The sequence below is a fragment of the Anticarsia gemmatalis genome, chromosome 12, assembly GCF_050436995.1.
Source record: "Anticarsia gemmatalis isolate Benzon Research Colony breed Stoneville strain chromosome 12, ilAntGemm2 primary, whole genome shotgun sequence".
Lineage (NCBI taxonomy): Eukaryota > Metazoa > Arthropoda > Insecta > Lepidoptera > Erebidae > Anticarsia > Anticarsia gemmatalis.
This window is the reverse complement of record NC_134756.1, coordinates 8,009,239-8,035,981: the sequence shown is the minus strand read 5'-3', so window position 1 is coordinate 8,035,981 and position 26,743 is coordinate 8,009,239. Positions and strand designations below refer to the sequence as shown.

The following is a 26,743-nucleotide window of genomic DNA, read 5'->3' as shown; positions in this document are numbered from 1 at the left end:
TTGTAGACTAGATCAAATCACTTTTCTACATACTCGTTTGATGAAGTTTGTATCCAAGCCATTCCACGCGTAGAATGATGTAACCCGCAGTTTCACCCACGTATAACCTACTTCATTGATCCCTTAAATGTCGTTAGAGATGACTAAGGGATTATATTATTAGGGACGGCCAACCTTTACCTATATTAATAGTTGCATAGTGAATTTGCTCCCATTATAGAGCAGCAGGCAGAGTGATAGCCGAGTGATATAAGTTGGTACCTCCTACGCATGTGGTTGCAGGTTCAAACCCGAGGCAACACACCAATGACTTTTCGAAGTTATATGTATATTAGAAATAATTATCACTTTTTCCAACGGTGACGGAAAACATCTTGAGGAAACCTTGCATGCCTAAAATTTGTTTAATACATTTATTGAGGGCATGCAAAGTTCCCAACCCGCACTTGGCCATCGTGGTGGACTTAAGGTCTAACCCCTCCCTCATCACGGACTTGCACAGCAGTGGGACATTAATGGGTTAAAGGTTTAAAAAGAGCTGTACAATAACGTAGTTCAAGAGTGTCATACTACCCACATAATAATATGAATATGTCTATTTTACATATTGAATATACCCTTTGAATGTCTCAGCTTTGATATAAAGATGGGCTTTGATATTTGCAATATCTTGTTGGATATTGCATCGAATCTTCAGATTCAATTTATTATTTTTCTAGGCTGTTGTATGTTCTGTACATGTAGTGATTTCAGATTTATCTGTGTCGCGTTCATAAGCATTTTATTTTGAAACTACTAAACAGGCAATGTCATAAAAAAATAAATTATGATGAAGGTTAAAAGCTCTTATTGTTTTTAAAGACTGGTCATTATAGTAAGAAAATGACGGTCGTTGAAAAGAAGTACGCAAAAAAGGAATTCAATTATTACAGAACACATCCGTTTCGATTTCAGTCCCAAGAATCTAAATAATTGATGAGTCAAAAAGCTCTCACATATTTACGTACGGGGTACGGACTAAAACTACTAACAAGCAAACGTAACCCGAACTAGAAGTTAAAATCAATAGTCCACAAAGCTATACCTTTCAATGGCGAACCCATTTCCAAATTAGATAGCTATCGAATTCGTTTCCTTTGGCTCACTAGTTGTTTTCTTTTTCCCAGCCCCCAGGTGGTCATCAATCACTGCATACTTCTTAGCTACATACTTTGCCTTAGAAGTAATGAATTGTATTAATACACGTGGAGATTTCGGTACTCTGAGGAATTGTCTATTCCGTTTGTTTCTCCCTTGCCGGTCATCGGTATTGTAATAAGAATGTTACAAACAACGTAGTATTAAAGAAAGTGACGTGTAATATTTTCTACACCTACAACTTTTTGATTGAAAAGAGAATAAGCAAGAAACACAATAATACTATATCGATACATCTCCGATCAATTTACTTGATACGATACACAATTGGCACATGATCCCTGTAAACGGACCAGCCTCGAATCGAATAACACGATTGAAACGATGTAAAAATATTCCAATAAAATTATATGACACCCCTAGCAGCTGCGTTTTATAGCTTCAATGTGGGAAGCGATGGACTTATTAAAAACACTCTTTTATAAAAGATACGTGTATATCTATTATACTATTAGAGCAGACATCTTGGTATTAGAATTGTATTCCGAGATATTCCTAGTGTGCCTAACTAAATATTCTTAAATCTGTTGACCTATGTAAAATATGTACTATTTCAGCTAAATAATGTATTGTTGTTTGTTTTCAAACAGAAACAACATTAACTTTTAAATGCTAATGAATATTCAATTCAAGATTCAAAGGTAAAAGTCGATCTCATAAATTTTGCAAGGAAAACATTTTCACGTCAAATTACCGAAGTGATATTCCATGCATAACCTAACAGCCTAAACTCTGTTAAAGTGTTTGTTCGCCGACAAAAATATTATTCTGCATAATTTATACCGACGCTGTCATTCCTCATTGTGGGCTCACACACACAAATTTGTAACCGTTCGCGACATTTTGTAACAGTAATCTCGCAAGAAGAAATACTAACTTTCCCCCATCAACATACTTTCTCGGAAAGTTTAAAACAAATTTCAATATTATCGGTCAAAGATTGGTTTTCTTTTGAACACTTTTGATTTTTAGCTTTTTTGCACCTTCTCGGCACAAAATGATTTAATAAGAGTGAATTTTGATATTTTCACAAAGTTCGGAGGAATCTTACTAAAAGCTAACAATGGCTTCCTGCACTTGTCTAATTTTCTCTTCACGTAGTGTATTTGAAGTTCAGCCAGGTGCAAAAGGCAGCTTACGAGATTATGCTGTATCTTCCCAACTGGCGTGAAGACAGGAGCGCATGGCGGATTATACTGACAGTACTGACTGCGAGAACCACTGATATGATAACCGTTGCATATTTTAGTTTACGAATTCAGTGCACCTTACAGATTTAATTCGAAATTAACGATCTTATAACTATAGAAGATTGCTGATTACAATGAGGTCATTGCAGTTACATACGAAATAAAGGAGAGTGTTTAATTTACACATGTACCAAGCACTAACATAGGATTCTCGATTCTGTTTTGCTACATCTAGTCTATTAACTCGTCTCATATTATTCCGTTCAGCCTTCCTGATATTGGCAAACAGAATCGAACGCTTCAAACATAATAATATAAAGCCGATTCAATATAGACGTTTCTAAACACACTAGGCAAGTAAACTAGATTCAGAGGTCGTGCCACAACAGTCAAAGGAATAGATTATTTGAACCTCCAAGTATCCACAAAGGCAGCACTTGTACCAAGAATTCAAACGGACCGTCCGATATCCAACCACTGGTAGCATCCCGATACTCGCAAAATGTAGACATAGTGTCGTATATCAAAAGCATTCAGTCATTTCTGCTAGACGAGGTAGGGTAATAAATAAACCAACGTACGGAACTCCCATCAACCCGTAGACTGTTTGCATTGTATAGTGTTTCACAGCAATTTGCCGGTCTGACAACACGGCTATGATAAAATAAACAGCGTGCTATTGATATGATCAAAAAAATAGGGACAGTGAAATGAGAACAGGTAAAGTTTACCTACACATTAGCGTTTCGCAAATATTTCACGATGATAAATAAACAATATTCTTAAGGGTGTAATAAAACATAACTATGTAGAATCTTAACAAGCGAACTTACAAATTGGCTACCGCACGAAAATCTATGTGGTGCGATAACAATCAACTCGTACTTTAACACGAAACGGCCGCACACAAATCTTCATAAACCAACACAGTTTACAAATGAATTCAAAACTAAATTAAACCGTCTTATGATGTAAATGATACATACATCACAGAACGCAATCAGGGTTCTATTCAGCGGCAAATTCATGAGACAACAAAATATTTGCTGTGAAATTTAATTTGAGCTGTGCAAACATGTGAACTGAGGCACGGATGACATGATAAGCCCGGCTTTAGCCAGACAGGAGACATGCAAGCCAGCAAGCCTGTCCGATAACTGGTGGCAGCCTCTGCTCTTATTAAATACTATCTACCTGTCCGTGAATACTAAGCCTTCCTACCTTGTGTAAACGACACAGTGAACGACACTCACAAAAATAAAAAATACCACTTAAGGTCCTGGGACTAGATACTTATACAAAATATAAAATATTCACAACTTTACTCTCATTGTTTCTTTGAACGACCCCTAGAACTCAATTAATTATTTACTAAATATTATTATATTTTTGTGTTTTACTTGAAATTTTCTCAAATGTTTAAGAACATGTCCCAAGAAGCGAAAATCAATTTTATCAATTAACATAATTAAGCACCCCAAAAACGATATAATAAAACATCTAACAAGTATATAATATTGTTCAAAAGGGTCAGAGCCCATTCGTCCCCTAAGATTCGCACCCTGTGCCCACTCGTCCCCTGGAACTTTTGAGGGGCCCATTCGTCCCCTGAAGAATATTTATTTTTATTCATTCTTCTAATATAAGTACATGTATATGTGTATACTGCAGCTTGGTAGTCCTGGTACAGTCGCGCAGAAAAGGCTATAATAAAAAATATAGTATTTCGGTAGATATTTGTCTATTTCAAATAAGATTAACACATACAAAATCACAATGTCCTAGAAACTAACAAAATACAACTCTTTTACAAAAATCAGTCTTGATTGACCATCATATAAATCAACATTAAATATAAAATATGCAGAAAAAAATAGAACACATATCAACAGTAAATAATTACTTCTTATTTTTTTGTATATTTACCAACTACATACATGCAAAATCATAATAGCTTAAATCTAAAAAATTATAACAGTACAAAAAAAATACTAAAATCACAGTAATTATTGAAGACTAGATAAATCAACATATATTTTTTTTGTATATTTACTAACTACATGCAAAATCATAATAACTTAAATCTAACAAACTATAACTACAATAACAAAAAATGACTAAAATCACAATAATTATTGAAGATTAAACAAATTAACATTATTTTAGTACAAAACTAATCTTATATTTGTTTTTTCATTTTAAATTAATAATATATGCATAGCTTTTTCAATGATCTGTTATGATTTATTAAATTAATTCCGTTAATAAACTGTTCACAAGTGTATTATGTTAACCGTTTCTTATGTAAAATATAGCTAATTTTATCTCAGGGGACCAATAGGCACCTGAATTGGTGCCTAATCTTTAACTTATATTGTATATATATTAGAGGGGACGAATGGGTACCTTAAAAATAATATTTTTTATTAAAATATTAATTGGTCCCCTACCAGGAGACCAATGGGCACCTATGTAGGGGCCGAATCTACAACTTTTATACTAGGGGACGAATTTTAGGGGACGAATGGGCTCTGACCCGTTCAAAATGTTCCAGCGTCCCGTCACGTGTCACGTTCTAAATAATCCGATTATCGCATCTCGACGGAGCTTGAATTAAAAATGAGATTTGGACCTCAACAAAAAATAATAAGGGCCTTATATGAAATTCTTGTTTCATGAAATTATATGTCGCAGACATTAGACGCCCGTTTTCTTGATCTTGTGCTCGCGTTATATTTGTGAATTCAAAATGTAATGGAAGATTGCTATCATCGTCTACATTTTGTATGACTCCGTCTGAACCATCCCATACCGACAGACAAGGAGATGACTACAAACATTCTTTTGTTTTTTCCTACCGCCATATAAGCTTTTACTGAAAAAGTTTCAGTCTTTTATAGTTGTTATATTTCAGGTTGATTTACATTATACTGATTTCGCGTGACCAGATAGGCAATGAACTACATAAAGAAGTCGCTCACGATGCGGTGTCGTATTGAAGCGTGACAGCACAATTTTATCGTTGTCATCAATCTGAAACAATCTAGGAACTGTGTCATTATTGCTCGATTGCACTTGCAGAAGGCCCATGAAACTTGTTCAGGATTTATTATAATTTTGTCTCATTATTTCTATGGCTTACTAGAAAAATACATTTGAATAGACTAATACTGTAGGACTAGGTCACAGTTAATGCATTATGCTTTGTAAATTCAAAGCTGCAATATGAAGCTTTAACCTCGGAAGATTTTAAAATAATTTTAGGCGTTTCTAAAACGTAACTTTTGTTTTAACAGATCGCCATAGAAGATCAGGTTCATTGGACGAGGCAGCTGAGGACAGCAGCGACAATGGCGGCAGCACGCCAAAGAAGAAAACGGCGATCGAAGAACAGTGGGAGAGATCCGCTGGCTTCGAACTCACGTCTGTAGAACAAGAGACGTATGAGAAGTACTTCTACGGCACAGAACATTGGAACTACTTCACAAATGACGAAGATCTCGGCCCTGTTATACTGTCGATTAAACAGGAAACGCTTAATGGCAGAGATCAGTTCAGGTGAGCTACTTTTCAAAAATGATGTACTGTTTTTAATACATTCTACACATTTTTAATTATACACACCTTTTCCATATCCGTCAGTCATTCGTTAAGGAAAACAGGCTTCTTAAATGTTAAATGAAATATAATTTTAATAAGCCTCATAACTCACAAGGATTCAAATCAAGTAAGATATTTATAAGACAATTTCGCTGACAAATAGGTACTTGATTCCGGCTTACGTTATGTTTTTGTCTGTTTTTTGAAGCTTAGTCATAAGCCTTATAATTGTTATAAGCTTTTCTACATTTTACCAAATATTTGCTTCCTGCTTTGAAATAGACGGTGAACTGTTTCTTTTATTATTATTCGACATTCTAAAGAAAAATAGACATTTCGACTGTCATATGCCTGATATGTGCTCCATATATCGGAATAGCTAGCACGGATCTAAATTTATAAGAGCGGCGAATCGATAAGATATTCGAGCATTTGTAGCTGTCGAAACACTCGGAATGTACCGAATCTCATCATCTCGTGCGGAAACAGCCTCTAATGGAATTTAATTAAATATAATTATGTTGAACCGATATTCCACTGAACAGTGAGCCGACGAGTGGTTAGCAAAATATGAAATTCCCATCGAGGTAGACCATCTAGGGTACTATTAAGAAAATAATAGATATTCAATCATTAGTTGATTTAAAACATTAACGATGTCGACTCATATAATAATGCATCGAGGATTATTTAATTCTTCATAAAATAATGTTTTCACTTTTAGTAGATACGCGTGTAAACTTTTAGGAGTCCAAATGCAGTTTTTAGTTTTTATTGTCGCCGCGACGAGAAGTGGCAACTTTGCACCCCAAGGTAATCTCGGTACATTGCTCTTGAAGGCTCTTGAGAGCTCTTGATAGAAAGGGCTTTGCACCTACGCTACACTCGGAGAAGTGCCTACTTTATTTACGAATACCACACGTGTAGTGGGTTAGGCGTTTTGAAATAGACGTTGTTACTCAATTTTCTTTCTATTTTGTTATGTAACCGTAACTTGTTATTATATGTCATAAATATAAAAATAGCAGCAGGATATGCGTAGAGCCTTTATCTATAGTAGCAGGAAATGATTGTGCATTAAAAGTAAAAGTATTATTTAAAAATTATTAGGAAACGGTCTATTAAGAACTGTTAATTAAATCTTCCTCAGACGCAAAGATTTAGTGCACTGCGAGAAAAAGGATTTACCTTTTTTCTGTTGTTCCACGTTAAAACAAATGAACTTTCGCGCATTTTACTCTCAATAAATGGAAGTGCTATCTGCCGACGTGGGGTGCATTTTAATTAAAAATGGCAAGGTATTGTAAAATAGAATGGGCCTTTGTAAAGTGTTTGTAGGGGCCATAATTAACTGGCCAGTAATGGCGATGACCTCACTGGGGTTTACCTCCACGACCCTCTCGTAAACCAAGAATTCAATTAGCATAATGTAGTAGAAACAAGGTGTTAAGCACTAAAGCTTCTTGATGTCGTACAGACTGAAAATACCTTCAACTATCTCTATGATTACCTACTTATAAAATATTCCCCTTGCTACAGCATTTGTAAAATCATTTCTTTAATTAAAGTAATACTCATTAGGCTTTTATTCTTCGCGGAACAAAGACAATGGGCCGTACATCCGAGTCGTCTGTTAGACTCAAAACGTAATAAATGTCACAAACAATCTTTAATAGCTGCGCTCAGTTGTAAACGCGTTGGGCTATTCGAATGTGACCTCACCCTAGCACGCATAAAAGGTGTTATTACATTTCTACCGAATTTTAATTATACCTTAAGGTATTTCATTAAAACGAAATTCGCATCACAAAGTTCGTTAGATTGGCAGCACTGAAATGTCGGAGAAACATTTTCATAACCAAGTATTCCTGGTACGATGTTTTAAACAAGGCATCTTTATGTATAATCACATTCCTGCAGCTCAGAAATATGAGAGCAGTGCCATCTTTTTAGTAATAAAATACCTTTGGAATTTCTGTCGATCGTTCATTGAATAGACCCGTATTTCAGCGAGTTTTCGTCATCAGGATTGCTTTATTACGTTGACGGAATCAACTTATTATTATTTATGATACAATATATCGTACCAACCATTTGAAAGTTACGCAAAATTTTTATTTAATAGCCAATATGCGGCTTATTATCTAAATACGCTAGGTTAAATTGTTATTCGGTAATCAGACAAAATCTGTATGACAAAAAAAAGGTTAAGCAATTTCAAAAACTCCCTATACGGTACTCCAAAAAGTAGCTTGAATGTTTCAGTGTGTAAACTTACCTTGTACAAAGTACATTACCTTCTGAGAAATAAAATTCAATTTAATCTTGATACATCACCCTCGATCTACGCGCTTCTATAAACTTTTGCATTTTATTACAGACCCTTGAAATTGATTCCATTTACTGGAAAATTGTATGATATATCGGTTACCTACTTGAAGTATTCACTCATTTATTGTGATGAGTAGCTTCGAGCATAAACAAGCTGAGTTATAGCTTTCTTAAATGGTTCTTTACAAATAGATAATGAATCCAGAGTCGATGTAGTGAAGAAACTGGCATATCGTATATATATAATTAATTGTGTTTAAGAGCGTGGGTGAATGGAGGAATTAAAATCTAAACTATTTCAGTAATGTAAGGTCGAGCGTTTGACCTACGTACCAGTTGACATATTTACACACAGACAGAAGACTTCATGCTATAATACGTTTTTGTTGTATCAAGGGAAATTTCCCAGCTCAACGTTCTTTTCAAGGTATGAATGAGTCTTGATAGGCGTAGGAAAGCGGTCACTCTTCCGGAGACCGGACGCATTTTACATGACCTTACCGCGGAAATTTTCCCTCATGAAAATGTGGCTACTTTCATATTTCGATGACCCGATTACGGTTTAAGTACCTATGTAACCTCCGATAACAAGGCTTTTAAAATCACTGGGTTTTAATTATAATAGCAGTCCACTTTAATAATATAGTACCCGTTTAAATAAGCTACAGCTTTTTATTCGTATCTCTTTAAACTCTTGAATCCAGAGGCGAATAATTTAATGTATTTATAACGCTATAATACTATCTTATTGTTCCCAATAGAAGTAAATCGTGGTTTAAAAAGATTGAGGGTAGTTAGTGGTTGGTTCCAAGATTGGCAATACGTCTTGAACGAGACTATTGCGTGTCCAGCGTCGTTAACCCTCGCGTGGTCACCGGCGAAGGCCAACTCTATACAAGATCATACGATTGACTTCTGATGTTTTATTGTAAGCTTGTTTTATTTTATAGGTATTGTTATCAACTTTTTCTACGTACCGCGTAATGATAATTGGCTAGTTTTTGTACGAAAGTAATGAGAGTACGCTATATGTTTTTATTTATTTTATTTCATTAGATAGTAACACACTGGTTATATTTATGTTTATTTTCCCGCTCGATTCGCATCACTAATTTTAACGACTGCTATGCCGACTTATTATTATCCATGCGACAGTTTTCAAGGCGTTTTATTTATACCATAGACTTGAATAATAGTTGCACGGAGTTACAGTAATCCTCTGCATTCTTGTGGTAAAACAAGGTGATCTCACACACAATTTATTGGCTTCTAAAATAAAGCCATAAAATTTTGAAGTATTTTATTCAGTCGTAAAAAGTTTATTAAATGTATTGTGTCAACGTACTGGCATATGAGACTAGAATATAACTTTTTGTTTAGAAAAGCTTATATTTAGATCTGCATAAACTGCTATTTATAATTACTGGGAAAGAGATATTTATAATGCGTAAGAACTACTCCAAATAAGTTGAATAGAAACATTATTTTATATATTTTTTTTTTTAACTCATAGAACAGATTCTAAGTTTATAACAGATACGCAAAGCTAACATTTAAATGAGCCAAAAAGAACAGTACATCATATAAAATCAAGACACGCCACAAAAATGTCGCCTTTTTACATAGGAATTGCTCGCAGGGAGATTCCTCGGGTGCTCACCGTAAATTCCGGCATTTTCATTGTTCTCTGTCATAGGAAAACTGAAACGTGGCGAGACAACGGGAGAATTTAATTAAAAACGTTGGCTGTTCAAATTTTTAGACCGGCTTTAATAGAACTCAAATGTACGCTTTCATTACCAAACGAAATTAACTAAGCTTGGATAATTAGAAACGATATTTGATATCTAATATAATTTGTTTTGTTCGTTATTTTCCTATCTCGCTTTTACAAAGGTGTTTACAATGTTACTTATTCGGTTTATTAGATTATACAAGTTACTTTTCCCGTGTTGTAGTGCATTAGGGAATCCCTTAGGATACCCTTATTTATATTCATACACCTATTTTAATAAAGTTTGCGTTATGGATTATAATTTATCTTTATGACGTCACTTATGTTCGCACGACTATCCTATAATACTTAATATAACATTATTATTATTAGCCAAAACATTTCGTGGTCATTGCCACGTATAACTATTATTAATAGATTTCAGATATGACTTCAATAGTTTCTTTGAAGACCGTGTCATAAGTAGAAATAATTTGGCACGCTGCCAAAATTCGGTAAAAATGGTTTATTTTGCATATTTTCGTGTTTCTTCTCCTAACAAACTGTCCAATCCAATAATTACTAATAATCCAATCTTGTCAGATTTTTTTATCTATTGTTAGCATGTCTTTATTACAAACTAACTAAGAAAATGAGAGTAAAAAAAATATCGTTGTTCAAATAATTAATAATTCAAAGTTCATAAAAATATACGTCACCAATTGTTTACATGTCCAGAACGTTTAGAATCATCCATAAAAAATAAATGATCACTAGCATAGAATTAAAATAATTATAGATAGTTAGCAAATGTAACTAATTGGTTGGTTTTTTACCTCGGGGATATGAAGCCATTAACCTCAATAGTGACGCGACATTTCATTACTTCATTTGACTATTTAGAAGGTAATATAAACGTAATTTAGTCCAGAATGCGAACAAAACTAAATTAAATATAGAGTATGTATTGATTTCAAGTGCCTTGTTTAATTTAGTAGCAAGTTGTACACAGAAAGAGCTACATGTCAATTATAGAAAGAGACTAAACGTTATATACTGAAGCACGATTTTCCTAGTACCTAATAGGCCAATGTGAAAAAAACTTCAGTCCAATAAAATAAACATAGTTTCCTCAAAATCACTGAAATTATATTTGTCAAACTGTCATGCTTAAAGTGAAAATATGTTTTAAGCCAAAATGCACGTCGCTTTAAAAAACATGACTCTTCCATAAAATCTATAGACACATTTAACCTCCTTAATAACGAAACAGTGATGAAAATAGTGCCTAGTTCTAAAATTAACAAACTCCACTTACTATTCTAAAATTATGATCGCAGTTTATTCAAAATAGAACATTCTGTTTTAGGTAAAGAAATACCAGTGAACAAGTCACCTGTATATCTAAAGAACCTTACTCCATAAACCCCATCAAATTCTTTAGCATTACTGCTATTCACTGGGCAGGTAAATTGGTAATCGCTGTTCGGCCCCGAATGTTTGGGGTTTCTTTTATAACGAAAAACAACGAAGTACTTGAAATTGATTCCTTTACATGAAAGACCCTACTTTTCGATTCAATAATACAACTCATGTTTTTTGTTGACCATAATGTTTTCTAAACGATTATACCCTTTTTATTTTTCACGAATACTTACCTTCTTTTAGTGGATTCTGGTATAAAACCTCAGCGTGATTCTGTATCTACAGTCGGTACTGTCGAGTATTCAGATTTTCATACAAAATTTATCGATGACAGGTCGGTTGTCGGTAATCGATAGTAGTAGAAAATCGAGCTACCTGTGCATACATAAATTAATATTTTTAATATAGAAATACAAGACAAAAGAAAAGTATCTCTTTCCATACCTTGAAAAAGTCCTGAAATGTCTCTTTACTATGCACATCTAATTAACAAAACTACCAAGCTTTAATTACATATGCAACCAAAATGAACGCAAGCTAATTAACACGAAGAACAATACCAGAAACTGTTTCTAGCTGTTTGTAGCTTGATATAACAAAGCAGGTTATCTCAAGCCGGCAGTTGAAGCCTGCGGATGTAATGATTGTTTACTTTACTCCACTTCATGTTTAGTAATGCTTCGGTCAGGACTTCCCATTTCATGCGCCGACGGTTTCAACTACCCTTTCAAACAAAACATTTGTATATCTGGTGGTTTAAGCTTCAATGTAGGTGAATTAACTATTGATAAGTTTAATGAGGATACGATATGTTAAAATCCATATTGTCTAACTTCTCATAGCCGTGGTTCAAATATTTAATGCATTTTTTCCTTTTTTATAATTGCAAATAAATACCTACTTTATGATTCCAATACACATCGTGTGTCATACATTTATTTGGAAATAACAAGTAGTTTGTTTATTATTCTTCACGACAAGACTATTTTTTTCTCATTCAAAATCATTTGGATTCACAATACGTTGTGAACGTATAATTTCTTTCTTTCGGATACTAAGCTACGGCCGCAAAAAGTGGGTATGGCCGATAAATGAAGATAAACTCGCCGTCTACAACATTCGGAATTGGGGCAAAGTATATGAGGGTAGTCTGCTATATACTTATACTTTTTGGAGATAACTTTTGCTAAATTACAAACGTAACGATGTCTTTTTATTTCCATATATTTAGTAAATGGCACCTAATGTTTCGTGATATTAAAAGAGCTTTTATTCGCAATACTTTCTAAACAACATTAGATATTAAACGCGCGCCATTGTAAAGATAATTGGTTGTCAAATTGCAGCCACACAAAGCAAATATTAACCAAGCTGGCTTACGAGCACTACGTTGACCCATTTCGCTCAATCGACACTTACGACTAACCACTAGTGTAACGATAATAGGAACGTGTAGAGTTTATGTATCTATAATGTCGAAGCAATATTTAAAGGCTTAACTATTGTGTTTCTGCCGGTTTGAACAATCCTTAAGATTGAAATAAACTGTATGAATAGTTAAAGATTTCCGTAAGGCACGTTGCAAAAATAAATAAATATGATTGGGCAAATCACACACGGTCATCTGATTTCAAACTAAACAGAGCTTGTACTATGGTAACCAAATAACTGATAAACATACTTATATACTTTTAAATACATACTTATACAGATAAATTTATAACCAGACTTAAAACAAATTAATACTCATGCCAATCACACAAATTGACCCGGGTGGGATTCGAAGACACCCCACGCGGCGCTACAGTTATTGCGGAGTGGTGTCCATGTTAACCACTACGACAAACGTGCAGTCAAATGTTTATAATCCGTCTATAACTCTACATCTTGTTTTGTTCGTTACAGAATCTTGGTGCGAGCAATAAGCTACACAGTGCACGGCTTGATCCCAGCATCATGCGTGTTCGCGGACCGGTACAACCGCGAGGAGGTGGTGCGCTCGCTCGGCAAGGAAGTCAACATCAACCCTCCACTCATGCTGGGGCAGCTCCCCGACACGCCCGAGGAACTGCTTAAACTTGACCAGGTAAATACGTTTACAGAACTAGGTCTATTTGTTTTAATGTTACTATTAGACTTTTATAATCTTTTAATATTGAGTATTCTTTGAGTTTTATGTTAAAATTATATTCGTTTTGATCAAATATTAATGTATCTAATTAAAGTATGTATAATACAAATTAGGAAGCAGGATAATATGTATATTATTATCTTTACTTGGTAATAATGCAAATATTGCGAGACGGTTACTACGTGGCGGCTTCAGCTGTATCAATGTCTATGTGTCAAAGAATGTGTTGGCTCACCCATGACTCCGGCGACGAAGTAAAACAAACGCAAGAGAATCACGACAAATTCGGTCTTATCTCATTTAGCATTCGACCCGGGGCGAACTCTGGATCGCAAGTAAATTAGCAGTAAAACCTTTTCTCCGTCGCTGCGATTGTTTTTTCAGTTCCCAATTACGAATAAACGATGCCGCCGCTTACAGCCGTGAAACATTGATGAGGCCCGTTAGACGCGAGCAACGCCAACGTAGGGGGACTCGTCTTTCGGCGCACTCTCTCTACGCCCAAGGGGGAGAGCCTCTCTCCATAGCTCCGACTAATCACAGTAATGGAGTAATGACAAGTTAGACGCCCAACTACTTCTCTCCGGCTCGTGTACAAACTTATTGCTCACGTGAAATGTATGATGGGACGCATTAAATGTTACGCGGCTATGATATAACTTTGAATTCAAAATACGACTACTTTGATACCAAGTACGAACTAATTACCCCGAGTGGATCTAGACATCTAGTCATTTAAATACACTTCAAACGTCTGCCTTTACTTTACTTACTTTGTTATTTGTGTGAAACTTGTTTGCTAATTTAAACTCACAACCAATCTAAAAGTTTTTTAAATGTTCTAGTTTATCTCGTACAGTTTTGCGAATACTATGAAATGAGACTAATAACATTCTAAATATACATCTTCAGTGGAACCTTTTAATACGGTAATTCCATATCATATTTCTAATCGAAATGAAGAATACCTTTCCAGCTTTAGTAATTGAATTCTCATCAACAATTTACAGCCTAATGAATTTCGGCTATCCTTTGCCTAATTGGTAAACAAAAGGTAAAAATAGTTTTCAAACAAACCCACTTACATTACAAAGCAACGTTGTAAACGTCCATCTTCAAATAAACGTATGTTTAAACGTCGGTATCTTTTCCGTGAGCCCTTGGCGTAGAAACAAATAAAAGACACTTAAATAACTGTGGCAAAAGCTTCAGTTTTCAATGTAACAAACGTTAGAGGCAAGTTTGTGCGATCCACTGAACTGCCAATTTTCATTAGTTAGGTACCGTCAGAGGTACGCTTATAAGTCGGAACTTCGCAGCTCAGCTAGGCCCTGTCCGTCCTTTACATTCCGAATTCAGTGAAAATGTCGGATTTCATTATTATAACGGTGTGTAGACCCACATGAACGAATTAATCCCTGGAAATGGAATGGAACTTAAATTTATTTCAACCAGACAAAATATATTTAAAAACATCCAGATCGAAGGGGATCATGTGTTATTTATAAATACAATAGCCTCGTTATATTGTGCGCTGGTAAATGAAAACTCTACAATTTGAATCGGGTAATCTGCCTAATCGGAATGGGTATTATATGATTCTTGCATTGATTGTTAAACAAACAAATTTTCACTTTCCTTGCTGCAGATAAATGCTGTTAACTTATACCTACATATTTATTTGCTAATAATAATAACTAACCTTTGCATAAGTATAGGCAATTATCTGAAGATAATGAGGATCGAAATGTTCTCTATTGGATACAAAAAGAACCTAGCGTTTTTAAACAATATCCGCGGTCTTACGCGGTTCAAGTCAAAATAACATCGTCTCATAGTTTAATACTGACCCAATTTCAACCACCCGAATAAATTAATAATAACATCAAAAGTACTTTGGTAAATACTATTATTATAATGTATGATCGTCATCAATGCAACGTTGAGTCCATTGTTTATGTCCGCCGTTCGTGGACTGATTCGATTAACATCACGTATCAACCCTGCGAGCGCCTTGATGAGCTAATTCAATGATAAAAGCCGAGCTTGCGGCCATTCGGAATTAAGTCTTTGTTTTAGACGAGTGAATGGAAATGAAACAGCAGTACTTTGTCCTCTGCAAAAAAATGTTGAAGTACAGAAGAAAAAGATTATAGTTGTTTTTCTTGCTTGCGTCAGTTTTTACTAAAGAGTAAAAGAAACCTTATTGCATAATCAAATAGAATTAGACGTAGTTTTCTTATTACATAGGTAGTTACTGAGTGAACTAGATCGTCGATTCTACTATTTTATGTAACGCCCGCTAACAATAAGTTACGGAGAGGTTTTTCTAGAACATTTCATGGATATAGGAGAACGAATATCCAATTCCATTAAGTGTATCTATTACGAACAAATGTTGGACCGAATACTATTAATATTAGTGTTTCAATCTTCTTTCACTTATATATTTACTAGTCTTGTTGATTGAAATCTGTAAGTAAGAAAAATACGCGCGTCTGTTATATTTTTGTTATCTCTGTTGATATTAACGTTATGTGACCGAAACACGTACTGAGGTAACGCACTTTGACATGGATGGTTTGACAAAAAACGGTACACAGTTTCGAGTCTATTCAATATTCTTTCTGGATGAGATACTGTCTGCTATCGTTATTGACGGCTTTTTTTCGCCTGAACAACTCCCGCTCTCGTATGCTTTAGCTGTTATTTTTCCCTTTTATTCGAAAAAGATTTTTCCATTTAAGTGTTATTTTACGACACTTCGTATGTATTGGTAAATTCAGTATTTTCAGAAAATAAACAACGCTGAAACTTGGATGACTCCAACTTTAGAGCCAATGATAGCTTAAGATATTTAGTTAAACAAAACTGTTTAGAATTTACTCGTAAAAGCTTTTAAAGGAAACATTAACCACCCCTTACTTCTCTTACACCTTATCTGTCTGTTTCCCCACAAATGTTAACAGTGTCATAAAAAGTGTTTCTTTTGCGGTTGCTCCTGCAATCGTTTTACGCACCGTCAATCTTTCAACACAATTTCATGCACCTACAGTTACGTTTATCTTGAAAAAAATAAAGCAAACCTAAGAGCAAAAATATAATAATATTATCAAGCTTTTAGTTCAATATTTATTTGAATTTCATTAAATTAAAGACGTTTTATTGGTTTTTTGATCTTGACGAGAACTTAAAATAACCGATAATGGTTTCATTGGATTTCCGCGGCTTTTTCCTTCTGTTTTATTTGTCATTCCCCGAATTACCGTACGCCTATGATGTCTTCTGGTGGTTATAATAGGTACCTTGGTAAGCTGCGGTTGAAACATGTCACACGCATGTGTAAGTATTGTGACATGTAATGGGTACAGACGTCATAATTTTACGTCATACATCCATCGTCATCGCGCTCATATCAATTTTATTTGCAACTCCCCACATCTATTTTAACATGAACATTTCAGACGTACAAAAAGTGATAATAAAGTGAACATAAAGTATTCCTGGGTCGCAGTGAACATATCCACGGGTAGTACGTATGTTCAGTACTTTATGTCTTCTTTATTAGGTAGTAGAACGGCAGTAAAATGTGTTCTCATCAAATAGAATGTTCGTCTAGTCTGTTCTTCTGTTTTGTAGCTAACGTGAGATATTGTTGCTCAAAAGTGATGGATGTACAAGGTAGTCAATCGTTACCTTTATAACATTTCCATAAATGTTATATTATACAATACACATAATTTATATATATTTATATTATATTAAATATATTATATATTATATTAGGTTGACACGATGGGTGATTTGATTAAAGATTGGACTGTGTACCTTCAAATTATTGTCCAAACTTTTTCAGAAATCATCATAGATTTTGCCCTAATTAAAGTCAATTACCAAATACAAGTATTTGGGCAATAATAGGCATAGTTATACAAATAGAACAGATTTACGATTCTAAAAAGCAGAAAATAAAAAAGACTAACGTGCACAGATCGCTGCCCACACGTCAACACCGCTGTATGCTGTAAATAATGCATGTATTTTTACTGCCTCTAATATTTCAGTATCATGCAAATATACGTATGTAATAACTAATCGCCAAAACATCACACCACCACCACCAACAAGTACAAACACTAAAAGAATTATTTGTATTAAAATGTACTTTCGTATTTATTCTAGTCGTCATTTGAAACAACTCTATTTCGTGCAAAACTGAGTGGATTTTCGTGTCGCTCACGTTTTGCTTTTGACGTGCTGTCAATGAAATGGAATAGATACCTATTGAACCCACTCGAATATTAATTAGCCGCTCTAAACCACTAACAGTAGATAAACTATTCATCACAAAATAGTGAACGAGGGTATCCAAGTGTTATCGATCCATAATTATACTTTTAATTGGGTTTGATACATTTTTGATAGAGTTTTGGATACGTAGATACCTACATTTCGAATCGGGTTAAATATTTCAAGACAGAATTGATTATTATGTATGTAATGTTTAATGTATAACCAATTATATCTACATATTGCCTTATCATTTAATTAAGTACCTTTTATTTCAACATAGATAGATTATTATAGTATTATTTTAATCTGACGATCGTTTGACTCGCCTCATTGTAAAGCGCCTAAAATACACTGAGGTCTTCATCCCCTCAAAGCATTCAAATAGGCCGAGCCTTAAGCTTCTCTAGGGACTACACTTGCTACCGAAAAAAGTGCCCACTCGTATTAATCCGGCTTACGACTCACCGTTATATCTGTCCACGGATTTGGTCTACTTCATTTAGTACAAATTGGAATCATTTAAAACTCTACCTATATTTCCCCTCTTTCCATAATATATTTTCTATAATATACATATACAACACAAAGTTAAAGTCGTGTGGTATGCGTGGCATACTAATATTTACACATAGATATCAAATGAATGAGACAATCTGAAAATAATCTGCCAATATTTGTAATAGCCGTTTCTATTAATAAGACGAGCTGATGAACAAACATTGGACATTGCTTTTATTATCGCCGTACGTCGGGGACCGCTGTATGAAGGCTGAGATGAGAAAGATAATGAGAGACGTCCCCGAGGCCCACTACGATCGAAGTACAGGCTTACCGATCAAAGACTTCATACAATAAATTGCTTCCTTATTCCACACTTAATCGCGAATAACAACGCAGCTTCTGGGAAAACAACACTGATCTCGTCATAGTTTGATTGGACTTGCAAGATTTTTATAGAAATACTTTACTCGTAAACAAAAAAAATGTTTTCAATAAAGATAAGCTCAGAAAAAAACAAGGATTTTGCGACAAACAATAAGGGAGGAAAATAAGATTTCTTCTGTTCGTAAATCGCTTGCTCATATTTTCACTTTACTGTTTTAGGTCTTTATAAAGTCTGAACTGAAAGTTGGTGTTATTTACGTCAAAGAGAATCAATACACGGAGGAAGAGATATTGGACAATAACGAAAACTCGCCCATGTTCGAAGAGTTTTTGCAAGTTTTAGGAGATAAAGTCAGGCTTAAAGGTAAGAATTGATTACTTTGAATCCAGAACGAATAGAATTTAACGTGTTACCGTTTACTGGAGCCATTACTCAAAGGCCATTAAAAGAGAAACAACGGTTCGGTTCCTTAATAAAACAACCATAAAATTACGGCTTAAATTTTATTGTTTGTGGGTTTTAAACCTTTTTCCCTCTTAAAGAAGGTAAGCGATGTTCTTAATGGGCTCCATTTATCCCGATCACATTGGGATATAACCACGGTAATTATACATTTGATGTGTTTCAGGGTTCGACAAATACAAGGGTGGTTTGGATACAGTGCACGATTTAACTGGTTTGTACTCCGTGTATACCAATTGGAGAGGCATAGAAATTATGTTCCACGTGTCAACTCTCCTGCCTTATGAAAGACACGATCCTCAGAAGCTACAAAGAAAGCGACACATAGGCAACGATATAGTGTGCGTTGTTTTCTTAGAGGCGGACAACACAGCCTTCTCCCCGGCTTGCATCAAGAGCCACTTCCTGCATACTTTTATTCTAGGTAAATGAAAATGTTACGTTTTATTGTATTATATTTAGATCTCTTTGTGTACGATATTAGATTTTACTTTGTTTAAGTAGAATAATACTATATTGTGGGCTTGGAGATTTGTGTTTCTAATCTTGGATGTATCTTAACGTAATTTAAGAAACGCCTACAGAAACTTGGCTTGTCACAATCTATAAACAAAGTTACACGAGTCCATACCCTACGTCTATGTTCTAACCAATTACCTAATGACTTCGCAGTGCGGGTATCGGCTAAAATCAAACGTCGACCAACTCGATACGAAGTGTCCGTGGTTACCAGGGATGAAGTCGGCGCTTACAAACCCTACCTTTGGGAGCAAAGCGTCTTTGACAAAGGAGCTATGTTCAGGTACCTCACTGCACAACTATCTCTCGACTTTGTAAACTCGACGCAACGATTTATTTGAATCAAAATCTGATCCTTCTGTAGGATTGCAAAACTCTAGCAATTAGTTTTGCTGAGTTTCTGTATAAAGTTATAATTGACCTGGATGAAGCCACAAGTAAGCTTTTGAGGTAGACGTGTTAGACCGTTTCACTTTAATAAAGTTAATGTGCTAATTACTGAGAGTAAAGATATAATAAGTGCTAATAAGTGGCTTTTATAATTATTTTAGAACTAATTAGTAACCTATATCGTAGGGAGTGGTTGCTGACAAAGATAGTGAATGGAGAGAGAGCCTCATACTCAGCTCCCAAATTCGCAAGAATGCAAGAAAGAACGCGCAGTCAAATGCTTGAAGATATTGTAGCAAACTTGCAGAATCACGCCGAGACAGGACAGATACCCAAACCTTACAGAAGAGGTATTTTTATTGGTTCATATTTTATATAACATTTTTTTTTCTTGCAAAGTCAAATAACAATGTTATTATTCTCCTTTAGGATCATGGCGTCCAATTGGACACATGCGGCCGTCTTCGCCTCTATTGGACTCAGTACGAGATCAGTTCGAGGATTACGATCAACTTGCCAAGGACTTCACAAGAGTCTTCCTCAACAGTGAACTGAACGCAGCACAGAACGCACAGCTGTTTGACGTCGTTTTTCTCGTGGGACAATCCAAGCAGAAGACCAAGTTTATTGGTGTCAGAGCCATACTTGGTGTTAGAAGCAGGTAATTGTGATGGAAACTATTCTTATCTGGTTTTCTAATATAGTTAGTTAAACCTTTAAATCTTTGTACAAATATATACTTATAATTCATGTTTTTAGTTATAACCTAAAAACATGTAAACTCAACTGCAAACTATAAAACAAAATATCATTTTTTGGTACTACAGGGTATTCCAGGAGATGCTGTATGGAATCCAGACAGGCTTCGGATCTCCGCAGGTGCCGGTAGCCGAGATACTTGCACGACCCGCACCAACTTTGCTGTCTCCTACTCCTGCTAGGCAGAAGAGCAGTAACTTTCTGCAAGTTCCTGATATTGAGTCACCCAGGTACGTACAATTGTCATTTCGGTAACATCTAATACCTACTCCCGGTTTCTGAGTTCATTTAGCGGTCGTTTATCTATTCAATAGCGTTTTTTAGTATGAGTTTTGAAGCTATTGAATAGATAAACTATCGTTAAATGTACCTCAGAAACCGGGGGTAAGTCCCTAAATCATTAACTAACTAACTTTTTATTCTGTATTATTCCAGACCAAAAAGTGTGCCCAGTTCGCCAATGGTAAAACGCGCTTTCTCTCGCTTGGGAACGATAACGGCCGGTTGGGGGCGATCCATCCGCAAACAACATTCACAACTAAATGCAGAAGATAAGAAGAAATGGGCGAGTTCTCAAGATTGTTCCAGTAAGTATACTTTTAAAGTCGTTCAAATTTTCAGTCGTTTATACAATAAAGAAAGCATCATGAGAATCATAACGCCTTATAAAATATACTGAGCAATAATTTTCTCTTCTGTAATAAACTTACGATGTTTGATCATTATCAAGCGACTGTTCAGCAATATTCTTCATAAAAATATGTTTAACTATTACAGATAAAGAAGCTAAGGATAAAGAAAAAGACAAAAATGCTGCCCTTGCAGTACCTAGATTGTCTGTATGTGCCGACGCCCAAAAGGTTGATCGTGCTAAACTAGCACAGACTGAGGTAATAGAAGAAACTAAAACAAATAATTAATATTAATTTTAATCTTCTATACCAATAATATGGTTATTTGTTTTCCAGTTCTCAATAATAGAATTCGACCCAGAAACATTCAGGATCCTCCTGGACTACTTGCATACAGGTAGCTGTCCTTTGACCTGCGCTTCTATACCAGGGCTTATTTGTGCCGCGGAGCACTATGACTTACCCGAATTACTACAGGCTTGCTTCCATCACGCCAAACAATTTCTTAGAATAGAAGTGGTGAGTATGACCAATAAAGGTTTTTTGGCTTACTAAATTATAACAATTTTAACGAAATATAATATCCATTTCAATATATTCCAGGTATGTACGATGCTAATATCTTTAGAAAACTACTACTGGCGGTATACGTCAGCCTCGGAATTGGTCAACATGATCCTAGTCTTCAGCGAACAGAGAGCTTACGCGCTATTCCAAACGCCGGAGTTCCTCCATCTCTCCGAGTCCATGGTTCAAATGATCATGTGCCGAAACCTAGAGGTCCCTGAAGTACGGAAATTTGAAGCGATGCTCAGCTGGGCAAGGCATAAAATTAAATCCAAGTCCGCCAATAAGACTGATGCCAAAAATGAATTTAAATGCACTATGGAGAGATTGGCTCGAGACCTGAAACTGTACCGGATCTCACCGCAGGAATTGATAAAAGTGGTGCTCCCGTCGAAAGCTATAAAGAACGAGCGAATTCTTGAGACCCTCATGTACCAAGCCAACTCAGGAATGTACAGGATTCAGGACAGCTACATCGAGGCCTGCCAGCAGCGGCTGCAAAAACAGGACTCGAGGTTTTCGGAGTTCGAAAGTTTCGACTATGGTATATAAAACATGGAGCTGTGAGAAATATCAGTGTATTAGATAGATTATGAAGAGTGACTGGGCTGGGTCCTTCTTACAATGTGGTATGTTGACGCCTTCTAAAAGTATTATTGTTATAGATGTACTCAAGTACTGTAGAGGTACGAGAAATATTTGTACACTTCTCGGATACCTACTCCTTGTTGTTGTTCATTGATACCTATATTTTTTACATCTAGCTAGATGTGTTCAGCATAATCATCTCTATTTTTGGTACCAAAATTGCGAATTAATGTTCATAGTCGGCAATGAAAAATTACCGCAACATATTGTTTATACCCATGTTATAGCACAATTGAATTTCTTCCTTAGTGATCCATTAACAATTCAACTATCAATAATAAGCCATGTATCGTAGTAAGATGTTTCAAAATAAATGGTCACATAGTTAAGCATATAATATATTACAGACGAAAATGTCTCTTGTTATTGTAACTCAACGTAGACGCAAACCCTTTTACCTAAACGACTGATACAAACTGTTACTCAAAGTTAAAAATATGAATGTTCACAAATTACAGTAATTTGTACAAAATTTAACCTTATAAATTAGCAGAGTTAACCGTAGAATTAAATTCCATATATTATATGTATACATTAAAGATGTTATGTATATCTCATTCTTGAGATCCCTTCATGATATCATAGATAACTGCTATTGCCTTCTGAAGTGTATAAAATATTACGTTATAACCTACTTATATGTATACTGTTGTTGTATTACCAAATAAGCAAAAATTGTCACCAATTTTTGTTGCGAAGTGTGAAGCATATCGTGTCTCAATATGTATGTGTATTCTAATGTACTTAACGGCAATGATGTTTGTTTATAATTACGAGTATGTGTTAAAGCACTTAAACGATTATTTTTTCCTTGTCTCTCAAAAAATTGGTGACAAATTTTATCCTTCGCACAATTTATATCCACTTCAAAGCTTTAATTTTATTCAACAATAATATGAATATAATTCATTACACACAAAGAGAATATAGTGACTTTATGTAGCAAATGTAGTTTTATAAAACTCGGTAAAGTCTGCTTGTACCAAACCTACATTTGGTCGTTATGTTTCCTCCAATCAACTCTACATTTTCTTTTTTATTGTTCACTGGTAAGTAGAGTCATGGTTACGTGTAGATTACGTGTAAAACTATTATCACTGATTGATGTTTAATTATTTTATTTCTTCAAAACTTAATAAGCTAATGTGTTACAGTAAAATGTATGTTGTGTTAATTACATTACATTCATAAACGTGACGCTAACATATTGTTTAACAGAGCGATATATCCCAGTTTTTGCCTGCAATTGATAAAGGGATTTGGCCAACGACCAAATGTAAGTGACGCACCACGCAACTATTGTTTGTCTAAATTTTAAATACAATGAATATGAGTTAGCATAACGATGTTCTACATTATATTTAAAAAAACTGATTTGTGCAGTCTGTGCTTAGGATAAGTAAAACCTTATGAAGTCACTTACAGACTGCATAGCTATAGTTTATTATAACTAGAACTATCTGTCTCAATCTCACTTAGAAGAACTTTGCGTTGAATATATAATTGTTAAAATGATCTTCTGAACCAAGTTAAAGTATTTTTTACTAAACTGTACTGTATAAATCTTTGAGACCCATTTCGCTATTATGTACTGACTTCGTTCAGCGAGCGAATATGTAACTGTCTTCTTCAACAGACATTAGTAAATACTAATTATCACAAAAAGCGAACCGGCTTTGATAATATTGATAACATATTGATATCTTATCACTATAATTAAAAGCCTTTTTATAAATCTACTGGAGTTGCTGTTAAATAATTTATTACGGCTAATTGCCAGTATTTACAAATGATTGCTTGCTGGCAACCTAATGGCGGCGAGATTTGTAGCCTAAGGTTAAAACATCTGTCACACTTTAGTGCTAGTACCTACCTATATAACGCTAACCTAAAATTGTATACAAAGACACGCGTGATAAATTATTTTTGCTCCTGGGATTGCTTCACATTTGTTCTCGATGTACATATATTATTTATTATAAACTGTATAAGAATGTATAATTATGCTTTCACAATTTCTAGTATTTATTATTGTTTTAGCACAGAACATCAAAATGTTTGTGCAACTTTTATAAACATCCTCCCAGCCTTAGTGCCAAGTCCCATTTGTGTAAGCACTTGCTGTCTACATTCTAAATAATATATAAGTAAATATATATATTATGTATATGAAATGGGTCTTCTGAATCTTAATGAATCTTCTAATAACATAGGTGTTAATATATAAATATATGTAGCCTAAATTCAAACGTTTCTAACGTTCTGGCGAATGACATACAAGTTGAATTGTCAGTAAAATTTTTATACTTATGAAAATTATACATGATGATAAAGTCTTCTATTGTCAATACTTTTATATGGTTTAGTTGTAACTTTGCTCAAAGCTTCTATGAATACGCCGATGTGTAATGTTCACTGGATGTTATATAAATATGTAACGCATGAATACCCGATGTCTTATGAGTTTTACATGTATAATACTCATGTATGTATCTATAGGTTTAATTTGTAGGAACACCAAAATAAGTGTCAAGTTCTTCGATGGTAAATAAGTTTTCTATTCCAAAATTTTAACCTTCCTGTGATCGTGAATGTTGCTATAAGTATGTTAATATGTGGGATCTTCAAAAAATATAAAAATTATAATTATAACTGTTATTTTGCATGAGCAAAGCAAGATTATTATCCAATGAAATTTTATGTGGTGAATAAATTTTTTTGTGTATTTTATTTGTTCTTTCATTTCCTGCCTGGTTGTTCACTTAAACAGTCATGTGAATACGTATGATTCAATATTGAATGGTTTGGTTATTAATTGTAGATAGTAATAGTTACTTTGTGTACAGAAAGTTTAAATTCGAATAGTGGTCTAATATAAAAACTTTATTGGCCCGAGTGATTGTGACACGAATCATTGTTATATTCCTGATTATTTTTTAAATGTTTTTGGATCGAGAATATCCTTAAAAGCTGAGAAAAAAGAAAGAGATAGGGACCTAAGGGTTAACCCTGTGGAACGCCAATATCTTTGGCTCTTCATTACACTTTCTTTTAAATAAATCTTACGTTGCTATAGGCCACCTACATTTTTGTTTTTGCCATTTTAAAACTTGTTTATATCTAAAAAAAACATTGTTTTTGGGGAAAGATGCAAAATAATATTGTATCTAGTCAATATTAAAAAAAACAAAAGACTTGTGATAAAAAAAACGATTTTAATATTCAAATGCCAGATTACTTGAAAGCTGTACCGAAGTTTACAACAAAAATGATTCTCTTAATGATATCAAGCAAGGAAACTTATGCTAACTTATGAAAAGTTAGTTTGAACTATGAAGGAAAATCTATTTCCGCAAAGACAGCTGTGAAAAACACATCTTTATGTGTTATGAACTTTTAGCACACGGCCACTACAAGTCAACTAATTAAATCAGCTAAGTGCCCTATTTAGAAGGCCGAAGACGTTTTTTTAATACACATCAATTGAATTTAATCATTTGAATACTTTGATCTCAACAACTCGATTAGCAAAGTGCAAAACACGTAGGTACTTCCATTTCGAAGTAATATTACTATTTTTTTCATCAAGTTTCTGGAAACATAAAAATCGAACAGACGTTGCAGAAAAGCTTAAAGCCAATTCAAATTATTTATACCAAGTAATAGAAAAGAAGAAACATATTATTTGTCTGCAAGTGGTGTGATGTATGAACAATTGTAGGTGTTATTGCTGTACATAGCGTTATACTTCTGCATAATGTCCGAATGGAATGCGGTCTAAATCAATTACACAACAGCACCACGACCGGAAACGTCACATAAAATAAGTCTGGACTTGGGTATGTTGATCAATTTAACGAGTTCCCGAAAAGCACGTATAAACACTTGCGCAGACGAAGTCACGAGCAAAAATTAGCACTAAATAATAACAGTCTTGCCCACGCATTATAACGCCAAAATACTATTTACAGATTCGCTAAATACGTAACCCTCTACTGC

At 34.6% G+C, this 26,743-nt stretch overlaps 1 protein-coding gene across 2 annotated transcripts in view; it reads left to right on the top strand.

Moving 5' to 3' along the window:
- rsh (Rap GTPase activating protein radish) overlaps nt 1–25,445 on the top strand; it is a 131,004-nt gene extending 105,559 nt beyond the window's left edge. For both annotated transcript variants that reach the window (XM_076120917.1, XM_076120918.1), the window contains 12 exons: nt 5,684–5,945; nt 13,363–13,543; nt 18,986–19,130; nt 19,396–19,653; nt 19,902–20,031; nt 20,325–20,488; nt 20,568–20,799; nt 20,966–21,127; nt 21,333–21,484; nt 21,675–21,787; nt 21,866–22,048; nt 22,133–25,445. In XM_076120917.1, the coding sequence (XP_075977032.1) occupies nt 5,684–5,945; nt 13,363–13,543; nt 18,986–19,130; nt 19,396–19,653; nt 19,902–20,031; nt 20,325–20,488; nt 20,568–20,799; nt 20,966–21,127; nt 21,333–21,484; nt 21,675–21,787; nt 21,866–22,048; nt 22,133–22,648 (2,498 nt within the window). In that variant the 3' untranslated portion in view covers nt 22,649–25,445. The remainder of the gene's footprint in view (nt 1–5,683; nt 5,946–13,362; nt 13,544–18,985; nt 19,131–19,395; nt 19,654–19,901; nt 20,032–20,324; nt 20,489–20,567; nt 20,800–20,965; nt 21,128–21,332; nt 21,485–21,674; nt 21,788–21,865; nt 22,049–22,132) is intronic.
- The last annotated feature ends 1,298 nt before the right edge of the window (nt 25,446–26,743 follow it).